At 49.2% G+C, this 23,308-nt stretch overlaps 1 protein-coding gene across 1 annotated transcript; it reads left to right on the forward strand.

Annotated features, from left to right (window-relative positions):
* The first annotated feature begins 13,695 nt into the window (after positions 1 to 13,695).
* Positions 13,696 to 20,694, forward strand: LOC104504248 (opsin-VA-like). Its single transcript, XM_010146637.1, has 5 exons — positions 13,696 to 14,056; positions 15,402 to 15,612; positions 16,140 to 16,257; positions 19,197 to 19,436; positions 20,464 to 20,694. The coding sequence occupies exons 1-5, from the start codon at positions 13,696 to 13,698 to the stop codon at positions 20,692 to 20,694; spliced, it is 1,161 nt and encodes a 386-aa protein (XP_010144939.1).
* The last annotated feature ends 2,614 nt before the right edge of the window (positions 20,695 to 23,308 follow it).

Raw genomic sequence — 23,308 nt, forward strand, 5'->3', positions numbered from 1 at the left:
GATCTGGTGCAGGGAAGAGCAGGCACAGCAGGCCTCTCGAAACAAAGCCCGTCACCTAAAACGAAGGGAAAAGTGCTGATACAAAGCCACCCTCAGTCTCACAGACTGAATGGGAATTTTAATTGGGTGCATTTATCTCATGTAAATGAGAGAGGCAAAACAGCAAATGTGAGTTAAGGCTTTTCTGGACCAAAAAGTGATCTCTGAGGAACCTGAGGACATCCAGTACGTTGCACCATCAGCTCCTAACACAGCATACACCAAGCCTGGAGGGTGATTTGCATACAGAGAGACAGGAAGACAGGGAACTTAATGAATGCAGGTTAAAAAAAAATAAAGGAAAGAAAATTACAACCTGGTCTTCAAGTCAGAGTCTCGGGAGGTAACTGCTGGCAGATCTGCTATGGAGCTGCTAGTACAAGGTGTAATGAGTCCTGGTAGCAAGAGCTGCTCTACATTTACCAGCGTGTTTTCGATGAGGTAGACCTGAGGTGCTGACCAAAGCAGACATGGAGATGGTATTTTCCCATAAATCGTGTCTCCCTGTTGGAATGTTTTTGAAGAGGACAGTTAAAATCACAATTGACATAGTGGTTGTTTGGAACAAAGTGTTGGGTTTTCTTTTTTTTTAATCGGCAGGTCAAAAGCAACTTCTGCTCTGTACTCCCCTCTTCAGGTACAACAAGTTTTTCTCCACTCCCCTGCAACCCCAGGCTCTTTCCAAAAGTTATGTTTTGACTTCTAGAAACTGTGACACAAGCAGGAGGCTTGGCAAACGGGTCACAAGGGCTTTGTGAGTTTAACCTATGGAATGTTGGTTCCAGCTACAAACAGCCAGCGCTGCTTGTGCCTCTTTACGCAGAAGTATGAATGCAGAGGATTGCAGAACAGGGAGGCAGACATTTGTGTGGCTTTATCTGGCTTGCAAGAGCTGTTGATTGCAACAGTATGCATACTGTGTCATAGTTTAAAAAAAAAAAAAGACCAGGCAAGAAAACACCTAAATTTCACATGATTCCATCCCCCTTCAATAATCTTATCATAAAGACTTTTTTAAAAGTCCGTAACTACATGCGATGGGAAAAGATGATTTTTCTGGCCATGCAGGGGCTGCACTCGGGCCGGGGGGGATACAGGACCTCAGTGTTCTGAGTGTCGAAGTCTTGCTGAAGCTGTGAACAATGGGAAACCACAGCGAGACCAGCTGAGCACCCCTTACCCAGGGACAGTCCTGCCGCCTTACGGAGCGGATGGCTGGATGGAGCCGTGTGTGTGTCTCGTCCCCAGTTTGTCAGTCACTGCCACAAGAAAGCAATGCCCAGATTTAGTTTGTGCACAGTAATGAGTCAACTGCAATCACAAAGGTTGCTCATGGTATCGTCACTCCATGTTCACTGTGCTACTGCAAGCGTGCAGGGAGAAGTGGGCTCCTTTGAGAGGTGAACAAGAGTCTGAGGTGAAGCTCGCATGACTCGCATCAACGAGATGATAAAAACATACCTATTTTATACTCAGAACTGTGTCCTTTTGTCCATGCATGCTGCTTCACTGTCTCCCTGAGGTCGAGGTCTACTTACTGTCATTGATACAAGCATTTGCAGGGTCAGAGCAGGAGGTTCTGAGCCAAGAGGAAGGACTCCTCAGGAATTTAAGGTCAGTTTTGTTGCAGGGAGTTGTAATTAACAATTCAGAGTCATAGAGTGGTGGGTTCCAAGGGGTGGTTTATGTATGGGTTTATGTGTCTTCGTCCCTTGTCATTCTGTCCAAAACTGGCGCTGTGGTGTGATATCCTTTGGCAAAGATGCTTGGAGATCCTATTTCGCTTTGTGAGACAGAACAGCTCTCTGGGAGCAACACATGGACAAGAATTTCCAGAAGGACTCAGTTCCCTTTTGGGCCCTGTAGGATTTCCATGTTATTGTTGTTTACTGGCACATTGGTGTGCTCCAGCTGTGCATCTTGGTTCTGATCTCGGTCGTGATGCAGGTGTGAATACTGTTGGTAGCAGTCACCCTTCTTTCTTGAGTTTTGATTACTGCTGACATGCCCCAAGCCATGGCGAGGCAGCTGTATGTCTGAACGTGCACCACAAAGCTCCTTACAACGTGCACATATTACATTCTCCGTACTCGGAGCCGGAATTTCCTTCTTGAGCTAGATGGGCTGGATTGTTCCTGCCTCCCAAAGTGCTAGACTGTAGCTACAGCTGCTAGCATGGTGTTAGCTGTGTGTGTCGAGGCAGATAAGGAAAATTAATAACAAATGGCAAAATAAAAGCTTTCACTGGCTGACAAATTCATAAATATAGGTGACTGCTGACCCCATGACTTTGCTGAACATCAAAACAGACATCAAGATCCTCCTTAGCCACTGAAGTGGTGAATGTTTCCTGAGATATCAACATTTCTACAGATAGTGCTGGAAATGAATCGGAAGACAAATCACAGCTGAGAGAAAATTAGCAAACTGGGACAAGGTTAACTTTGTGACACAGAGCCAAAACCATCTGACATACATTAAAATCTTTCCTTTAATTTTCATTGCACTTTAGCAAGCAATGCCGCTGTACAAGGATGTTCCTATGCTATAATTGGTGTCTTGCATTACCACTCAGTTTTCAGTTTTATTTTGAATTTAACATTCCATATGAGTTGCTGCCTGATGTTTCTGCTAATGACCTGTCTGCTTCACGTGAAATCTAGTTCTTATTTCCAGTTTGTGCAGAGAACAGAAGAGGTATGTTAATGGCTCAGTGCTGTAATTTGATATTATTTAGAATATAACTGTAAGTGGGGAAAACCTTAGTTATAAAACAATGTGGTAAAAAGAATTTGTGTTGAACAAAATGTCATCGTGTTAGCTGCGAGTTGGGCACCCAGGTGATTCTCTGTTGAACAGAAAGTGTAGTTAACAGATGGTGACGACTTGCCTTGTCTGGCTCTGGGCAGGGTACTGTGAGCGAGCCCTGACCCAGCTCTCAAGCTGCAGAACAGCTGTTTTTTGGTGGCAGCAAAGACCTCAGCCAGGTTTTTCCAATGCCCTGAGTTCCTGTTTGGGCTCCTTGGCCAAGCCTTGCCCTTGCCATGGCAGTGTCTCAGCCCACTGCAAGCCCTGCAGCTTCGCAGCTCGCTGCCTTCTGTCAGCGTTGCCAGCAGAAGTCTGGCACTCAGGCGCATGACGCTCTGCCTCCTGACCTGCTGTGAGCAGGGGTACACAAACCAGGTGGGCATTGCTCCTGCCTGTGGCTTCGGAGCAGCCTTACAGGCAGAGGGATCAAACAGCCTGGTGGTCAGCTCCGGGTATGGTTTGCGTTTCATTTTCTCCATATTGATGAGCACTGATTCATAAAACCCTAGCTGCTGCTCAGCTACAGCTGTAGGAAAGGAATCCTGTGCTCTGGTCTCTGCTCCCTCCTGACTCAGTCTGTCACCTTATTTGTGGCTTTTTTTGAGTTCTGTAGGGGAAAATCATAGAATCACAGACTGGTTTGGGTGGGAAAGGACCTTAAAGCCAACCCAGTGTCACCCCCTGCCATGGGCAGGGACATTTTCCACTAGACCAGGTTGCTCCAAGCCTCATCCATCCCCAGAGAATTCTCTGGGAGCCTCAGGATGAGAAGGGCCTGTCTAATGCCAAATATCACATTATTTTGATTTCAAAAGTTACAGGTCCTTTCCAAACTCCTGTGAGGACACTGGCTCATCGGTGACATCACCCCCCCGTGGACAGCCTTTCCTTGCCGCTGCAGATACCCCCCGTTGCTGGCCGGGATCCTGGTGACAGCGGCTGTGCTGGCCGTCCTGCTGCCCAGCACACTGTGCGCGTTTGAGAACGCCATAATTCCTGCAGGTGACATCACAATCTCCCCAGACATAGTGACCCTCCAGATGTTGGGGGCTTGCTGTAAGGGGGGAGGAGAGCAGACTCGCAGTGGAAGTCGGGTGGGTGCCAGTCAGCATCCCAGGGAGGGCTCTGTCGCCATTGCCACACAGATGCCTGCCCTGGGACCGCTCCTTTCAGCCCTGGAAACAGCATCCTTGGTTCTTAGTGCAACACCTGCTAAATGCATCTTATGGCTTAGAGAGGAAGTAAAGATATCACACGCGGAAATTTGTATGTCTGATCGAAACCTTCCTAGGAACGTGTGCTGGGGCTCTGAGAGTGAGGCCCGTTTATGTGCCAGCTGCATCACACTGTGGTATCGAGCAAGCATCCCCAGATCTGTAGTACGGAACTCAGAATAACGTGTGTGAGCCAGTATCAGGCTGAGTGGTGTGTATAACTTCCGTGCAGTTGTACATGGACACCAGAACTGCCTGATGTACTTGTGCAGGGCAGCTTACACGTCCCAGAGGATGAGCAGGCACCGGCAATACGCTGCTGGCAGCCTGACCTCCAGGGCTGCCCGTCCAGCCGCTGCCGCGCAGGAGCTTTAAGACTCGCCTGCAGAGCAACGCTGGGTGCGATGCACGGAAATGCTTTAACAAGGGAACTTTTCTCCTCACCTCTCGGCATGTTCTTGCAATTCTTCTCTGGATTCAAACCCTGGGAGAGCTCTGCTCACTCGTGGCAATAGAGCAAACTGTGAGGTAACAGGAAAGGTTTTGCTGCTAAAGCTCTCCCCTCTCTGGTTTTGAAGCTCTAGACAGAGGTGAAGGGGCAGACAGCTGGCACTGCTTCCAGTGAGACCTTTGTGTCAATCTGCCCTTCGTGCCTTTGAAGATCTCCCTTCAGTGTGCAGGTCGCTCCAGTTAAACCTCACCCAAGAAGGCAAAGCCGTAGATTTACAACAGGTGACTAATAGGTAAAAAAGGCCTGGGGAGGTGTCTGTAAGGATTTGTGTCTTGATGTAAAAAGGTTTGCTGCTTCAGTGAACCAGGGGAGGAGCAGGGAAGGTGGCAGAAGGGCAAACCAACTGCCTGCCCTTAGCCAGGGACAATCTGAAGTGAGGGGTTGTCCTTTGAGGGTCCAGCTGTCACTTGTGTTCTCGCCATCCCTGAAGAGGTGGGTTAACAGGAGCAGGAAGTAAGGGGCGTGTTTGTATGGGAGCCAAAAAAGTAAAGGAGGAGCCCAAGCAACACCTCCGGTCTGTGTGAGGAAAGCCCGTGCTGTGGCAGCGGGACACAGAGCAGCAGGCGAGACAGTCTCACCCAGCCCCCGCGACGGGTGTCACGGCACAAGGTGCGGGTTTGGCAGCCGCAGTGACAGGGCGCAGTGGCACTGCGGTTGCTCCGTGCCAGCCGCGGTTGGGTGGTACCAGTACCCCGGGTAGGACGCTGCTGGCAGGAGCTTTTTTTGACTGGGCGGAGACTTCTGATGCCTGCTAGGTCTTTCAATCCATCTCTAGATTTTTTTCCTTTTTTCCAGATTCTTTCCCAGTAATGCCTCAGTTGAGAAAATAAGGGGAAGTCTCCCGGTTGTACTGAATTGTTTGGTGGCCATCAAATATTTTGGCTGCCCTTTGGTTCCTTCCTTCTTTCAAGAGTAGCTGTTCCTCCTTGTCCACCTTGTGGCATCTCTCCTTTACCACCGGACAAAGCTTTCATGTAGAAAAATACATCTTGGAGACTGTGACGGTGCTGTACAGCAACAGAAAAGATGCCAAACCCAAGCGCCAGCATTATGGAGCCTGATGTTTTGTTTCCTGCAGCAATGTGGGCCAAAAGTCTGGGGCTGGCTTCAGGCAGAGGGGTTGGGAGGGGGGGCTCTCTGGTGCCCTGGCTCGGTCCTTGCCTGGTGGGGCCACTGCCCCTTGCCCGAGCCTTTCTCGGAGTGTGGAGAAGGCAACCAGAGGGGAGGAAGCAGGAGGAGGGAAATTTGCCCTTCTCATCTGGGGAACATGATTTCTGTGGGGGATGGGGCTGTTTAATTGCCAACTAGTTATAGAATCATAGAATCATGGAATGGTTTGGGTTGGAAGGGACCTTAAAGATCATCTAGTTCCAACCCCCCTGCCATGGGCAGGGACACCTTGCACTAGACCAGGTTGCTCAAAGCCACATCCAGCCTGGCCTTGAAGACATCCAGGGATTGGATGACATTTTTGTCCTTGCAAAGGACAGGGACACAAATTTGTGGCTGCCCTGAGGGCAGAGGTGCTGGGAAGCCCAGAGTCACCCTGACCAGATCCAAACAGACAGTGAAGGTGGTGCTAAGTGAGCGCAGCGTGTCCTGGAGGAGTCCCGGCGCTCCGCATCACTACGTGTGTGTGAATTGGGTTTAACTTACGGCAGGTCCATTACGGTTGTTTCTGGGGGAAGGTTTGACACCGAAATAAATGGCTGGCTGGGCTGTACTTCACCAGAGATCGGGGCTTTCAGTCAACGCGTGCATAACTCACTCAAGAGCTTTCCTGATCGTTATTCATTGCAGCTTGTAGAAAACATCACTGTGAACCCAAAAGTGAAGACTTGGTTTAAAAGTATTTATGACACTGCACGTGTTCACAGCATTGTGGTGTGGTTTGCTTGGAGCATTCTGTGGTAATTTTGTCTGCACTGGGAATAAGCATAACATTAAGGATTACTTTTTCAAGCTTGAAAATGAAGTAGTGCTGAGCACTTCTCATCAAGCTTTTGCACTGCTAAAAGCCTGAAATGCGGAGCAGGGAGACTTCTAATCACACATTAGATCTGAAATACAGAGAGCAAAATTCCTATCGGCTTCTCGTGCCCAGGGTTTCCATCAAAAGGTCAGGAATCCCATGGATTCCAGGGCTGTCTGTTCACCCCCTGTATTCCTAATTTGAGTGACTTACCCTCCTCCCGCTGCCCTGTCCTTCCTGGCTGTGTATGGCAGCACCATGATTCCAGGCTCCATCTCTGTGGGCTCCCTGTCACGGCTGCATCGTTGTCCCCTTGCGTTCTGGCTCCTGTGCTGTCAGACCCTTCCCTGGGACGCTTTGTCATGATACACAGGTAGAAACTGCTCACTTGTTTCTTACTTGGCTTTATTAGTATTATACATAGGGCTCCAGGGAGTTCTGCATAAACAGGGTGTATTTGGGAACCAAGGGAACCTACTCAAACGGGTTTTCTTCTGTGTTTGTCAACCCAAACGACTGCTCGGAGCAAGTCAGCTCAGGAAGGCGGGAATGGAGTCTGGCGCTTATCACTGGCGCTCAGCGGTGGCTCCAGACCCGGATGGAGATACGCGGTGCCGAGCCTTTGATCAAAGTTCAAAAGTCTAGGAAGCGCATGACTGGCCAGAGCCGCTTTGCTCACTGTGCAACTACCGGTCGGTGTGTAGCTCCTGCCGATGAGTGCTCCATCATCCAAAGGAACACAGCTTCTTTAGCTCTGATGTTTTCTTTTCCTATGTTTTGCTGAATTACTGTGGCTGGTTGCAAAATGTACTTTGGGTTTGTTTCCATAATTTTCCTCTGGGTGGGAATGTAAATAAGTGATGCTTCGTGTAACTCACGTTGAATGTTTGCTTGTGTGTTCCCATAGACTGAGGCATGTGTAACTTCAAATTGGTGAAGGAATAAACGGTTATTTTTAGGCTGTGGGACATGTGCCTGGTGATGGCCCAGGTTTTGTCACTCAATTTTGTATTATTTGACTAAAAGTAACTCTATTGTGTGACTGTTGGTGACTGAACAGAGTCCCAGTGCACAAAACCAGCCTGGATGTTCACCGCCCAAAGGACAGGTACAAGGGAGAGAAGTCCTAACTGTGCTCCGAAACATGTTTAGTTACTGAGAACTTGGTTCTCTGCGGACTATGTCCCTTGGAATTCCCCAAGGAAAACGGTAGTTTCCAACAAGCTGAACCGTGGGGTGGTTTGCAGTATTTCTCCAGTGCAATGACGATGGTGGTGCCGCAGGGCGCAGCGTGGGAACGCGGGGCCAGGAAAGCACAGTGTGGGTGCGGGCTGCGAGGTGCTTACGGCAGCACGAGCACTGCTGGCCGGTTTGACCGAGGCGCTAATAGGAAATCCCGGGAGCAGGGACAGGTGGTGGAATGTTCCCCTTGATCTTCATGGGACTTGAGCCTGAACTATTGCAGTGTTACACTCCGCAGGGGCTTTTCCAACCTTCTCTTCTGCTCTCCCAGTTTTCCTCTGAGATTGCTCCCTAACAAGGGCTTACTCTCATGAGACCTTTTAGCTGGCCTCTTATGTGATGTTTCATTAGCATTTTGTCCATGAAAATCAACTTTAAAAGCAGTTTCAGTGAGAAGTTCCAAGTTATATTTACATTGAAAAAGAAACTTAACAGAAATGTGAACAACTTGTTCATGAGGATTATTCCTGTAAGACACCCGCAACCAAGGATGCTCTTGGATAGACAGGTACATAGATGTGGTGTTTTGTCAAATGGCAGATGGGGATTTAGTGTTTTGCCTTCTGCCTCGGGAATCTTGGGGGTAGGTGCTAACACTTATAACACCATCAATCTCCTAGAATGAAATTTAGCCATGAGAGAATAACAGACTTGGCCCCAAACAAGTATAAATAAATCTGAGTGGAAGGCAGGGTCCTGCTATGTTTGATTTATGTCACACTAATGAGATACCAGTGGCTGGATAGTGTCTCTTACTGATTTTGTTTCATCAGAGAATTGCTCTGGGAAACTACTGAGGAACTTCAGACCTGAATCCAGAGACTTACATGCGTAATTGTTCAGTTGAGAGCCAGCGCAAGCCTTTCCAAGGGCCTAGGAAGGACTGACTGCTGCAGCAAGCACAGGGACAGGTTAATTTTGGGAGGAGGTTCTCAGCTTGGTACCACCTCTACCCTCCAGAGCCCCCTAATTCCCAGGCAAGACTGGCCCCAGGTGTCTTTCTGCTGTCTGAGCCCGGGTGGGTAACGGCACGTGCTGCTTATGCTTCCATGGGTGCTGGGTTAGGCTCTGCTGCACTGCAGCCTCCCTTATGACCACAGTCTAGGAATAGTCCTGTCAATTGTTACCAGTCTGACAGCCGGTGTTAGACCCGGAAAAACTTCTACAGATTCTCAGAAGTCTCATACTCCCCAAACCCACTCATTTGTAAGGTGGTGGGGAGGGTCTATTTGAATATTGGCTGTTAGGTGCTGATGAAACTAGTCATGGGCAAGAGGTCATTTTCCTTATGTTTACAGCAATCATACATGTGAAAACAAATGCAAAACTGCAAATGGTATTCTGACGGGTTAGGGCAAATGTCATCTGCTGCCCTCAGGGACTGCAAAATGGACACAAGGTATCTGATACAGCTAGTAACAAACTGGTTTTGGTAATGGTTATTAAGGTGGAAGATCCTCATGTACATGATCCCCCCCAAGGCAGTAGGACCTCTTGCACGATTAAATCCTCTTTCCCCTGAACGAGGATTTCATAATAGAAAAATCCTCTTAAGTAAGAAATGTCATGTGAATGTGGTTTTTACTCTGAACTGCCAGGTGAATACACAACTCCCACCCATCTCCTGGACTTCTGAGGAAAACCAAACCACTGAAGTGTTCTTTTGCTCATGATGGTCAGCTCTTTCAATGCGTACTGACTTTACTGCTGAGCGTTAAAACAATTTCTTTCGCTGGAGTGTTAGCAGATTAGTATCATGTGAAAGCCAGTGGGTGAAAAACTCAGAAATATGTGGAAAAACTTACATAGTGACAGCAAAAATTTCAGTGAGAATCAGTAGAAGTATTAAATCACTGCCTTTTCCTGAGCTGCTTTTATGCAATGCCCAAGGAGCTGGGTTTGTGCTTTGCAAAGCGCTGGGCTAGCACCTGCTCCGAGGTCCCCAGCTGCAGGACATTAACAGCCCTTATGCATATCCAGCCTCCTCACAGCTTATTCCCTTTCCTGATGCTTGGTGTGTGGTGGGGTCTTTGTTTTTTTAGTTTGAATTAGTTTCTTATTCCTCGTTAAGAGACATGTTTTTGTTTAGCTACCGGCTTTGTTATGTATTGCTGGTTACTGAAATTCCTGCAGTATGCCCCTATCTTTCCCAGTGTAGAACACCTCTTTTGTACACAGCTTTTATCTTTTGACAAAAGGAAATCTCCAGTCCCGTACTTTGAAGGAGCAACGGAGCAAAAGAATTTCTCCAAGTCACTTGAAAGGGCAAAGACAAAATTTTTCCATTATGATAGTTCAGTGTTTCCTGAGAGCAGACTTCAAATGTGTAGTTGCTGGCTTTCAGTAATTGTGAGAAAACAAAAATATAGCTAAAAACCCAAAAAGGATGGAGGAAATCAGTTGAAAAAACCAGGTGCCAACATGGGGAGTACTCCCTGCAGAGGCACACTCGCAAACTGCCCACCTAGAAACAAACGCTCAGTGACGCTGCCCTGGAAAAGCTTTTCTACTGGAAAAGCCCATTTTAGTGGTGATTTTTTTGTACTGGTTCTTGGACGTTCAGGCTGCTTTTTTTAGACCAGGTGTCCCCCCCCAGAATCTTCTGACTGGGTGATATGAAGGTACCTTACAGTATCTTTATAATATGGTACTGCACAGGAGTAACAACTCGCTCTGCTCCCACTTCTGATGGAAATCCTGATAGTTTTGGTTCAGTCAGGCAGCAGGAGGAGAATATTCGTCTGAATTCCCAGAAGTTTCACTGAACTGAACACCTATTTCCTACACTCACATTTCAACCTGTTGTGAAAGAACGTGGGCATATATTGAGAATAGGTAATTAGTGATATGAAGGTACCTTACAGTATCTTTATAATATGGTACTGCACAGGAGTAACAACTCGCTCTGCTCCCACTTCTGATGGAAATCCTGATAGTTTTGGTTCAGTCAGGCAGCAGGAGGAGAATATTCGTCTGAATTCCCAGAAGTTTCACTGAACTGAACACCTATTTCCTACACTCACATTTCAACCTGTTGTGAAAGAACGTGGGCATATATTGAGAATAGGTAATTAGATTAATCACTGCAGTCCTGTAATGGGGTTCTTGAGCAAAGTCTGCCACTTGGTTTTGCAAGTGCTTCCCTTGAGCCTGCCCAGGTGTGAAAAGGTTACCTGTAGTCCCATGACAAACTGGATTTATAACTCATAGTTAATTTGAAGCAATATCTGATCTTTTCTTCTACATTAAAAAAAGCTTACAATAATTATAAATAAGAAAAATCTCTGGAGGAAGGGTTGTCAAGCACAGGAAGATGTTGCCCCAAGAGGTGGTGGAGTCTCCATCGATGGAGACATTCAAAACCTGCCGGGACATGATCCTGGGCAACCTGCTGTGAGCATGGGCTGGACTGGAGCTCTCAACAGGTCTCTGCCAGCCTCAGCCCTTTTCTGTTTCTGTCATTAACTGGACTCAGCCAAAGCGTATTTGCTTATGTCATCTGCGAGTTGTAGGTTCCAAATCTGTAATGTAACCTCTAACAGTCTCTGCACGCATCACCGTAACCTCCGCTTTTTCTAATTTAAACTGAATGCTCATGCATTCTCTTCAGCTTCTTTCCTTCTGAAGGCAGAACAAAATGTGGCCTTACCATATGTGTTTTTAAAAATACAGGAGTGCATATGCTCTTGTATCCCCTTTCGAGGCTTGTGATTGGAACGGCGTCACCCAATACAGGACACTGAAGGGTCGATATCAATATGTTTTGCTCCAAAGTCATTCCTAGTCCTCACTCGCTGCTGCCTCTGTTAGTATCTTATTTAAAAAACCAGACGCACAACCCAGAAGTGGCAGGAGTGATTTCTACCTGACATGTTAGAAGTTTTCGTAGTGCCCACCCCAAACCAGATCCTTCTCTGGGACAAAGCCCACCTTTCCTAACCCCTCTGAGGAGTGAAGGTCACCGCTGTCGTCAGATGGCAGCATCTTGGGGCTGACTATTGTGCCCCAAAGCTGAGAGAACCAGTTCAGGTGCAGCACTTGAAATGCCACGCTGACGTTCTAGCTGTTTCTGTTTGTGTCTTGTGGGACTGGCAGATTCCGGGTTAACTCACTAACTGCCACATACAGTCGCAGGCACCAGATCTGCTCTCGGCACGGTTCTTAGCATCCCGAGTTCGTCTTGCAGCCGGAATTACTGTAGGCGTGTTACACAAGTGCTGTGAGTTACGCGCCCTCTTCACCCCCCTGACCGTACGTTCCCTGCTCCAACCAGCAGCAGGCTCACCACAGCCCGGGGCTGGTTTATTGTCACCAACCTTCGTGTGAAGTGTTAGACGGGCACGCCTCTGCTACAGAAGCAAGTTGTGTCCAGGTCTGGCCAAGAAAACAAAGACTTGGGAGGTCAGAGGTGTGAGAGATGACGGGCAAGGACTTCAGGAAAAGAAATCCGTCACTAATGGAGAACAAGACTTCAGTAACAGGAGCTGAATCTTGTGCTGTAACGCTGGCGAACCGCTGCCCCTTTGAGTGGAGGCTGCAGACCTGCGATGCTCCTGTGCTCGCAAGGCGCGCTTTGTTGTGCTGAATTTAGCTGATGTTGATGCCAGAAAAAAGTCTCAAAATCTCAAAAGTTGTTGCAAAATATCCAGGTCTGTGCTATTTGGACCAAAAAAGCCCCAACAAACCAACCAAACCCAAGACCTGCTGTGCAAGGGGGTAGCAAGGAGCAGAGCGGGTTAGAAGAAAGGCTCCAGCTCCTGTTTACTTACCTGTGTGTGAATGGTGTGTCCCAAGCGTGAGCTCTCCCCGGTGGGAGCTGGATGCATCTGTACTGCTGACTGTTAATACCCCGAGCTCTGACTAACCACTGCGGTCCCCAAGAATTCTCTCTCGCAACACTGCTGAATGACCTGCATATTCCTGGGATACCCAGATTAGTCTGCAGAATAGTTAGCAGCAGCCCTCTAGAACAGGAGTAGGGGGGTCTCTGTCACAGCACTGGGCTGTGTTGGGGGGCAGAGAGGGCTGAGCTAACCCTAACTGCTAGCGACTGGGCAGAGTTCCGATACACCTCATCAGTTCAATCAGAAATGTATGACCGGCCGTTAGTGTTCCCGCTGTCTGTCACGCGGTGCTCACTGTCTGTCAGGTATTCACAACCCCGGTCTTCAGAATACTTCTGTGCCTCTTTGAGCCTTCAGGAGTAAAGCTGCAGTAGTTGTGCCTTCATCAGGGAAGTCTGTACTGCCTGATAGAAACTGAAATTCCACAGAATAACATAAAAACACTTAATGTGGAGCTTCAGCCCTGAGGCCCTAAGGTACCCTGAGGTGTGGGCAGGGGGCCCAGTGCAGCCGCTGCCCAGATTCCAGCGGCTGTGGCCATCCAGCATTAATCTCTTCAGGGCTGCCCTCCCAAGAAGCCAAGTGGGGTGGGATTTCCCCCCTGCCCCCCCACCCCCTGTGCTCCCAGCAGCAGCATCACTCCCCCCTCATCGTGCACTGAAGGAAAGCTGTGCTTTTGCAGTGCTAAGGCTCAGGGAGGGATCCCTGCAAAAGCTTCATCTCTCCCGCAGAGCGGGGTGATGTGAGGGATATTCCCAGGCTCTGCTGGCTGCTGCGGGACAGCCCCTGGGGCTTGTCAGGGAGGAAGGCTCACCTGCAGCAGGAGGGAGGCAGGAGACGGGGGGCTGAGGCTGCTCCAGGAGATCATCTTGCCGGTCCCTGTTCCTACAGACACTGCACGGCACTTGGAGCACAACTTTGTTTCCTGGACTGGAAAGCAGGAGCATGGAGAGTTTGCTCACACTTCTGTTGGAGACAGCAAGTTTCTCCTTTTAATCCTGAGGATTGTTTACAGATTAGAAACTCCAGTATTATATCGTGTTATTTTTCACTCGTGGGAGAGAAATGGATGCATTCGGAGCACCTGAAAATGAGTCGCTGTCGCCCAGTTCCTCTGGTCCTGCCCTATGGGATCCCTTCCGCCGTCCCCTGGACTCCATCCAGCCCTGGCACTTCAGGCTCCTGGCAGCCGTGATGCTGGTGGTGACCTCCCTGTCGCTGGCTGAGAACCTGGCTGTAATCCTGGTAACCGTTAAGTTCCGGCAGCTGAGACAACCTGTCAACTATGTGATAGTCAATTTGTCTGTGGCTGATTTCCTGGTCTCGCTGACTGGTGGCACCATCAGCTTCTTAACGAATCTAAAAGGTTATTTCTATATGGGATACTGGGCTTGTGTCCTGGAAGGATTTGCTGTCACATTTTTTGGTAAGCTTGATTTTGTTTGTAGTTGTACGTTCTTTTCCTTCAGCTTCCTTCAGTCTATCCTGTCCCTGTGTATCAGTGGGCCCTTGCATGTATGCTGATCGTTGAACATCGTTAAAACAGTGGGGAAAAGCTTGCTAGAGGAGTATCAGCGTTGTGGACTTTGTGGTGAAGCAGTCAGAAAAAAATCCACTGTGTAACTGGTTTTGAGGTTTGTGTTTAGGTGGGTGCATATATGGACAATAAGAGAGAAGAGTGAGGGGCTGCTCTGAAATTGTGAAAAATATCAGATATTTTTCCAATATTTTTCCAATATTGCTATATCAATAGTGCAAACACACCCCATGTTAGCTACATCTTTTGGGGATTCTTCTTCTTGGCTTTGTTTCACTAACTACACAAGAAGTACGAGAAGCACTCCAGAAGGGCAGATCCTCACCACAGAGTTCCCTGTGCAAATACAGCCCTGCAGGGTCAGTGGGAAGTTAGTTTAAAACAGGACACAGAGGTAGCCGTTCCTGCCTCCCTCCTCCTGCTCTGAACCGGCACAGCGCAGGTGGCTTTCTCGCTCTGCCGCTGCTCCCATCCCAGACACCGCCGACCCCGTCCTCAGGAGGAGTCTGGCAGCTGCTCTCAGCCCGTTTACCCTACGCAGGGAACGTCGGGGAGGGACAATGCTACGAAATCAGCTTGTGGCATGTAAGCCCCGTCCCACGGAGAGATCAGGCTATTTCAGGAGTTTGGTGGCCAACTGGGTGATTTGTGTCTAATAAACTGACAATTTGACTTTGTGGGCAGCTGTCTGTTGGAGTTTTATGACAGTCTGAACTATGCCATTTCTCGCAAAGATGGGGTTTTGAAGATACATCTTTGTTCATTTGGAAGCTCTGCATAATTTGCAGCTTTCCGGAATGGAACCCAATGAAGAAAGGAAGACCCCGTCGGTTAAAGGGCTTGCTGAGCCGCTTGGCTTCATAGTCACTGTACTGCAGGCTGACAAGCTAGACAAACACGGAAATCCTGTGCTCTTCATAAATATTAGAATAATGCACATAAACCGGATCTCCTTTCAGAGCTTGGGTTGGTGGAAAAGGTGCCTGATGTGGTGGGTGGTCGAACACTGGAACCAGTTGCCCAGAGGGGTTGTGGAGTCTCCGTCTGTGGATATACTCAAAACCTCACTGGACTTGGTACTGGACATCCTGGACCATGCCCGAGGGTGTGTGGGACCGGATGCCCCCCCGAGATGCCTTGCAACCTAAACAAGCCTGTGATTCTGTAACGTGGGACGGTGTTGGGCTTTTCAGCAGATCGGCCCCATTTCTGATGCTGTGTTTTCTTGCTATAGGCATTGTTGCTCTCTGGTCTCTCGCTCTCTTGGCTTTGGAGCGGTACATCGTGATCTGCCGCCCGCTGGGGAACGTGCGCTTGAGGGGGAAGCACGCAGCCCTGGGTATTGCCTTCGTGTGGACCTTTTCCTTTGTTTGGACCGTTCCACCAACAATGGGTTGGAGCAGTTACACCACCAGTAAGATTGGAACTACCTGTGAGCCCAACTGGTAAGGCCACCCTTGCAGAGTACAGAAGAGAAATGAAATGCAGCTCAGGACGTCTCGGGGCAGGAATTTTGAGGACAGGTTAAAGATGATGTATGTGTCTGCAGAAACAGATGTAAAGAAAGCTGCAACAAAGCTGAGAAAAATCTCCCAAGAATAGATTCTAAAAAATATTCTCTAAAGGGCGTAGCTTCCATATCTAATGAGATCTGTGCTGTGCCTTGTGCTTTTTGTTGTGATTCAGAGGACAGACTGGCTAAAGCCCTGAGCAACCTGGTCTGACGCCGTCGCTGACTCCCCTTGGAGAGCAGCAGGTTGGCCCATGGCCCTTCCCACAGTTCCCTGACACGGTGCCTGTGGGAGATAGCCCAGGGCTCCCACTGGTACCCAGAGCTGTACAGGGGCACTTTGAATAAAAACAGTTGACAAAAATGCTAGTGACAGCTTGGAAGAACAAAATTAATACTTCAGGAACATAATAAGAATGCATATTAGTGATCCACACACAACGTACTCTGTGTTTTACGCAGGTACTCTGAAGCTTATATCGACCACACGTACATTATCGCCTTCTTCACCACCTGTTTCATAGTGCCCTTATCGGTGATCCTGGTGTCCTACGGGAAACTGATGCAGAAGCTAAGAAAGGTAAGAAGAAACACTTCGAAGTAACCTTCTAATGTGTGTGTGCATGCAAGCATTGGGAATTCCTGGGTTTGATTTTCTATGAAGATCAGACATAGGCAGATCAAATTTCCAGGCAGCAAACGCACTCGGTCGTCATCCTTTGTTACGTAATTCTCCCTACACACAGGAAGCCGTGCTGTGCTTGGAAATGACATTGCAAAGAGCGTAGTTTGCATCGCTGCGTGCATCTCGTTAGCCAGGCATCACGCAGACGACAGTGTCTGCTCCAGCAATAAAGAACTGGATGACCCAGCGCTGGTTCGTTTATGACTGTACTTCAGTTCAGGGATGTTTCTTAAGGCTCAAGCCAGGTAAATCAGAATTTAGCTTAAAATGACAGCATTTGGGAATTTAAAAAGTGCTGACTAATACTCTGTAGCACTTACAGGCAGCACGAGACATAGCGTTTGTAAATAATGCTGTGCTGTTTAGGAAATAAAACATCAGCCTGTCCAGGAACGTTCAAGAGATTTGAGAAATGCTTCTGATTTTTATGTAATGATTATGTTGACCTAATCCAAAAGAGAACCTGCAAAAAGGGAAAAGGCAGAAGACAATAGAGTAGGAAAATTCCCATTTGGGACAGGATTCTGGGACAAAAAGCTGCAAAGCTGCCTCGTCTTACTGCTTCAGTAATAAATGCAGTGAATTTCTTCAATTTATTGATGTTTTTAAAGTATTTGGGAAAATCAAATGCTTGTTATTTACTCACAGCAGCCAGGGCACGGTCCACCTTGCTGGTTGGGCCACGTCAGGGTGGGCACTGGGAGGCTGACCTGTGCCACATAGTGGGGTCTGGAGTCCTGTGCCGTGACCTCGCTTCACTGAGAAAAACCTTGGTGTCTTTCTCACCCCTCTCCCCATTATCCAGAAAAAATAGCAGGAATATTAAAGAAGTCCCACTTCTCAGTACATTGTGTTTCACAGCTCGGTGACCCACAGACATGGCCAAGAAATGCTGGGGCAGCCTCAGGGCGCCCATCACAAGTGATTTAGGGTGCTGGTCCTGTGGCTTCTGTTGGCTTTGACAGAGAGATGTAACCCTCCGAGTTGGCCTCTGTCACCTACAACAGCTTTAACCAGAGTCTGGTGTGGAAAACCCACCTGCCCGTGATGCATTCTGTAGATTCACAGTGAATTGCCAGGAGGTTGTATCTCGCATCTAAGCTAGTTTTAAAAAATCTGACTATGGCGAACAGAGAGACACCCAGGCACCAGAACTGCTCTTCATGTTCCCAACCAACGCAGTTTTTCCCTGCCATGTCCCATGGTTGCCACGGTGCGGGCTTTGTCTGGAGTGGCATTGGTTAGTAAAGCTGCTGGTGTCAGTCCCTGTGCCCGCAGCTTTATGACGGTACGTTTCCCAACAGCAGCTTTCACCACGACTGCAAAGCTGATGTAGAAAGGAATCCCTAGGAAAAGCTCCCATCAGCAGTTTACCCTTGGAATGGAACAGCAGTGTTCCACTGTAAGATAAGGAGCTGTGTGCTAGTGCTTTATCAGTTTTGTGCCCTCAGATTTAGGGAGGAAGGAATCTACTGCCATCCATGAAAAGCCACGGCTGAGAGAAAGGCCAGGCTGACAGGAGGCAAAGCCAAAACTGCCCCCAGCACGAGCCGGTTTTGTTCCATGCCGTCAGGTGAGCTGCTGCAGCTCCTGTGGGCAGCCGCAGGGCTGGGGGCTTCCCGGACGGTCGGCCAAAGCCGTCACCCCTGAGGCTGTGCTGGGCAGAGGCTGGCTGGGGAGACCAGCCCCATGGTAAGGCATGGGAGCAGGATGGGGGACAGGCTCAGCCTCCTTCCCTGGGCCTAGTCCCCTCTGCTGATGCCGACTGCAGCAGCCATGAGCCCGTCTTTCCACATTTCTGGCAGAAAAAGCTGTGGTCCAAGGCAAGAGCTTTGCCTTAAAGCCAGCCCTGGCAGTGGCTGGAGTGAGGGCTTGGAATAGCTGTGAAGTGGCTGAGATTCCGTGAGGCCAACGCTGTGTGTGGCCCAAGCAGTGCCGGAGGCAGTTTGTACGTGGGCTGAAGGCGGCTGGTGCGAAGGAGTGTTTGCCGTGTTACGGAATTGTGCTTTTCACGACACTGCGCTGTACATGACCTGGTTTGTCAGGCCGGCAGCAAATGCATTGCACAAGCCCAGGGAAGGGGAAGAGAGGGATATTGCTCCTCTCTAGCTGGTTCTCCCGCAAGCCCAGCTGTCTGGCTTTAGTGGTTTTGTGCAGATCCAGGGCTGCTGTAAGCTGGGGTAGCTCTGCTGAACTGAGTGATGTATCACCCAAAAGTGCACCCCTAATTTCTCTTTAGTATTTTGAGAGGTAACTTACTGCTATCGGCCACTGCTAGTCGCTCATTCCATCAGGGTCACTGTATTCTGGTGGTTGGCATTCTAAACAGAGGCCAGGTCTTGTCTCCGATTTGAACAAATCCTTAGGGTTACTATTCTCACAGGTGGAATTCCAAAGGCACTGCCTTGGGTGGGCTGCTGCGGCACCCATGAGGGTAGGTGAGACAGGTTAACTCTCGTGAGGTTGGACAGCCAAGCTGTGCCGTGGCTTTGCTCCTTGGACTTGGCTGAAGCCAGCTTGGGAGCGACTATGAGCTGCAGCCCTGCCTGCCCTTAGGTCCCTACGGAGACTGCCCCCATAATTGCTTTTTGCTCTCACTTTGACAACGAAAATGTAAAGATACTTAACAGAGGAAAATTCAGTAGTGACAGTGTGCAGGAACTCACGAGCCTCTGCAGCCACACGGACACGCTGTGCTCTCAGTGCATCCTCGCGAGCTGCCGAGAGCGGCAGGGCTTTCGTGCCGGCATGGCAGGCTATTCGCCTGCTCACTGAACTTGCTGCCCGGAGGCCTCGTTGTTGGTTTTCTGGCACCTTCTATCCTCTCTTTAAAGGTGTCAGATACGCAAGGCAGGCTGGGAACTACCAGGAAACCGGAGAGACAAGTGACTAGAATGGTGGTTGTCATGATCGTTGCCTTTCTGATCTGCTGGATGCCGTACGCCGCCTTTTCTATCCTGGTCACTGCCCGCCCCTCCATCGAGCTGGATCCTCGCCTGGCAGCTGTGCCAGCTTTCTTTTCCAAAACAGCCACTGTGTATAACCCAATTATTTACGCCTTTATGAACAAACAGGTACTGTATGCTCTCAAAGTGTCTTTGACGCTCGTATTTTGTTACTGTCTTGCTTTGCAGTGAATTATTTCTACCTACATGCGAGAGAGTGAACCAGTGCCTGGAGCTGACAAACTGAAAACGGCTGTGTATCTGCCCACGGGAAGGCAGGATGAGCCTCTGTGCATCACTAAATGTCAATCATTATTAGCTTTACATATTAGAAAGGCAAATCAGTCCCTAGTGAACACCAGTTTTCTGTATGAAAAGTCTATTTGCAAGACTGCCCCAGTGCGTTTTTCTGGTTCTTTAGGAAGGCAGCAGCAGTCTGGCGATGGTGAGGTGAAAGTGTCCAGTAGCTTGACTTTGTGTCAGGGGAAATGTTGCTTTTGTGGCTGCACGTGCAGGGAGGCAGGAGCGTTGTGCGTGCCTGTGGGACAGGCAGCTTCCATCTCCGGAACGGGGACAGCATTCAAGCAGAGACCTGAGGACGGGATGAAGCAGCGTGATGCATTCACCGTGGTAACAGGCATGACAAACTCGAGTAGACTCAGGCAACGAATGTAGCTAGTGAGAGGGGTGGCATCAAGCAGAGAGCAAGGTGTAAGTGAAGAGAAGGAAGAGCAGCCTGCTGAATGTATTTGTTGATCCAGTCCTGCAGCGAGAGCTGTGGGTTGTCTCATCCCACAGGCAGCACCCTGGTCTCCCAGTGCGTGGGCAGGCATTACCACATGGGAGCAGCTCAGGAGCCTGGAGCAAGGACTGATTCTGCCCATCAGAGGTGGTTAGCAACACGCAGGAGAGGAAAATTATTTTCTAGAATGTTTTTCCAGTAGTCTGGGTCTTTTTAGAACGTCGTGATTTCTCAGAGTTCTTCAAGGTGGTGCAGGCAAATATATTTCATAGGGCTATTTTTTTTATCTTCCCAACAGACTCCTGAGAGAATTTCCAAGAGTTTTAGCTAAGACACAGGCTGCTTTAAAGATATTTTTTTTTTTAAATTCCTCATGTGTTTTGATTGCTTTTTTTTTGTTTTCCAACTTCCCAGTTCAGGAAGTGTCTGATTCAGCTGTTCAGCTGCAGCACCACAGAAGCTGCAGAGTCCAACGTGAACCCGACTTCAGAGAGAGTAATGCTAACCCGGGACAAGCGTGGCAGTGAGATGTCCACTGTGGCAGCACGTAGCACTGTTTCTAAGAGGAAAGCCGGAGATGAACACAGAAATTGCCAATCCTTTGCTCAGTTAGCAGCATCAGAAAACAAAATCTGTCCCATGTAGGGTGGGAGATATGGTCATTAATGCAGTGTTACAGCTTATTTCCTTGTTACCATCACTTAATACAAAAAGCGTTGTCAGTAGGGGCATCGTGTTCCTGGAGACACCAGCGTTTGAGATTCCGGGCTTCTGAGTGCAGGTGAGAGTGCCTGGGCTCTGCAGTTGCCGTCAAACATCCTGCCATAAGGTGAGTCCCTTCCTTTTCCCAATCCACAGCCTGCTTGCTCCTAAAAAAAAACGTCAGGGGAGCCCAGCGTTGTGATGCTGGTGTGTAACACAGTAAGGATGGGAATCTCATGCTGCTGATGGCTCCGTGGTCAGCGGGACAAAACCATCAAGTGGCACTGGCCTCAATATGCTGATGGACAAGGAAACAATCTAGAGCATGCAGCTGACTCTGTTTCAGCCCATAGAGGTCCAGGGAGGAACAGGTCTGGGGGCTTTTTTTGGTGTTTGAGTATTTTTTACTAAAAAAGCAGAGAAAGCCAGAGGCTTAGGTCTGTCCTTTGTGAGAACCTCGCCTGGGCCACTGAAATCTCCAGCAGCTTGGACAGGCCATCCGGAGTCCCACACGCTGTTTTATTAAAACAAGCCTTGTGAAAAGCTATTTAGATCCCCTCTCTGCACACCCTCTTTGTCAAGGGAATCCTTGCTTATGGCAACTTGTGAAGTAAATTAATTTGGACTAGATGACAGTTGCAGGTCCCTTCCAATTAACCATTCTATTAACTTCAGGAGTGAGTAGGGTGTAGGAAGAAACTATGTGGAGTGTCAGAGAAAGTGCCAGCAGTGCAGCTTGGGGTTACCTGCAGCGCTAAGATTGATCATGTTCTTCAGACCATGGAGCCCCAGGTGACAACCACTGTTTCCGTTTCTTAACAACTACAGTTTTCAGAAACCAGTAGTTAAGGAGTACAAATGTTAGGTATGTGCTGAGCCACAGTACATTGGAGTGTGTTTGATGTCTGTATTTCTGCCTGCACCTTTTAACTTTTCTCACTGCTGAGCTAGCTATGCCCCTCCAGAAAGCACAACCCACATCCTAGCCCAGCCGGCACCCTGCAGCAGCGGCACCACCGTCCCCCTCCTCGAGCGGCTGTGTCTCTGCCCCTCCAGCCCCTCTATTTCTGCTTCTACCTGTCACACCCTCACTTCTTTTAACTGAGCTACTGATCCTGGCGTAAATCGTTACCTTCTTATTACGCCTTTGACATCAGAAGCAAGGAGTGCAACAAACTTGTGTGTCGAGTGGAAAGGAACAGAAAAGCCCAGCTTTCCGCGGCTGTATTCCACCTCCTGTGTGCAGAGCACAGGACAGCGTGCAGCAGCACACGTAGCTTTAGGGAATGTCTCTTAGGCACATGCAAAACCAAACTGGGCCATGAGTGTAATGCCTTGGGAGTGTAACAGACGCCTGTCTAGAACAGCCTTTGCTGAACATCATAGGAAATGTTGCTAAGGCCTGGCATACCAGGCTCTGAGTCCTGTACAAGCTCTGTGCTCAGTTGAATGCATTTTAGAACAGGCAATGGCTGACGACACTGAAACGCTTCAGTGTGGAAACCCATGATTTCTCGAGGAGACGTTACCACTGTGCCTGTCGAAAGGGATGTTGCCCTGCAGTGGTACAGGGAAGCCACGGGCTGCACAGGTCTCAGCCGCAGAAGTGTGATACGGGATGAATAATCCGGTGTTCAGCTTTCCTTCAAAAAACTACCTTTCTTTACACAGAATAAAGACATTCTGTTTCTACCAGGTTTTCCTTCTTACCTTATTTTGTTAAGTTACAGTCTGAAAAACTATTTCAATGCCAGGCTGCCCACACTGTCTGCAGTCAGACCTGGTCCCAGAGCAGAACCTCATGGGGTGGAAAGTCAGGAGCCGCTCCTGCAGCACATGGGGATGTTGGTGGATCAGGGAAAGGTGAGACCGTACACAACGAACCCTGACACCCTGGTACCTTGCAAAGGCTGCCTCCTGCACAGCTCCCATGCTCGAGGAGAGCAGGGAGGTCGCAGGGGGGGGCAGGCATGGGCAGCCCTGCAGCCGTGCTAGCCCTGGCCTAGGCGTGCTCCCCAAGACTGCCCAGCCACCTGCTCCTGCTGTGCCCCCCCAGTGTTCACCCTAATGGACATCTGGCCCCCAGTTCTCTGTGCAGCCCTGGCTTTCCCATGCATTTTGCTTTAGCACCGTGAAGGCAGTAGAACACCGGAGCAGCAGTGACAGCGACGTGGGAGAAAGCAGGAGCTCCTAATGCCTCCTCCCTGCCACCAGTCACCTTGTGGGGATGTGGTTGGGGGGTGCCTCTGCCTGCAACCCTCACTTCTGAGGGCAAAGGGGAACCAAGCTTCCCCTCAACGCTCCCAGTGGCCAGTTTCTTTGGCCCTGCTCTTTCTCCTCTACCCAACTTCCCATTGCTGCATAGGACAGATGGCAGTGCGAAGGACCCCATCATGCTCTTTGTTCTGCATCTTACAAAAGCATGAGGGCAGCGCTTTGGCCCTTTTCTACACCACTTGAGCTTTGCAGAGGAAGAGACGTGAGGAGGTGACTATGGCTGACCATGCGAGGGCTGAGGGGCTGGCTCCTGCCTGGAGACAGGGCACGATGGTGCGAG

The sequence above is a fragment of the Eurypyga helias genome, unplaced genomic scaffold (assembly GCF_000690775.1).
Source record: "Eurypyga helias isolate BGI_N326 unplaced genomic scaffold, ASM69077v1 scaffold3532, whole genome shotgun sequence".
In the NCBI taxonomy this organism is placed as follows: Eukaryota; Metazoa; Chordata; class Aves; order Eurypygiformes; family Eurypygidae; genus Eurypyga; species Eurypyga helias.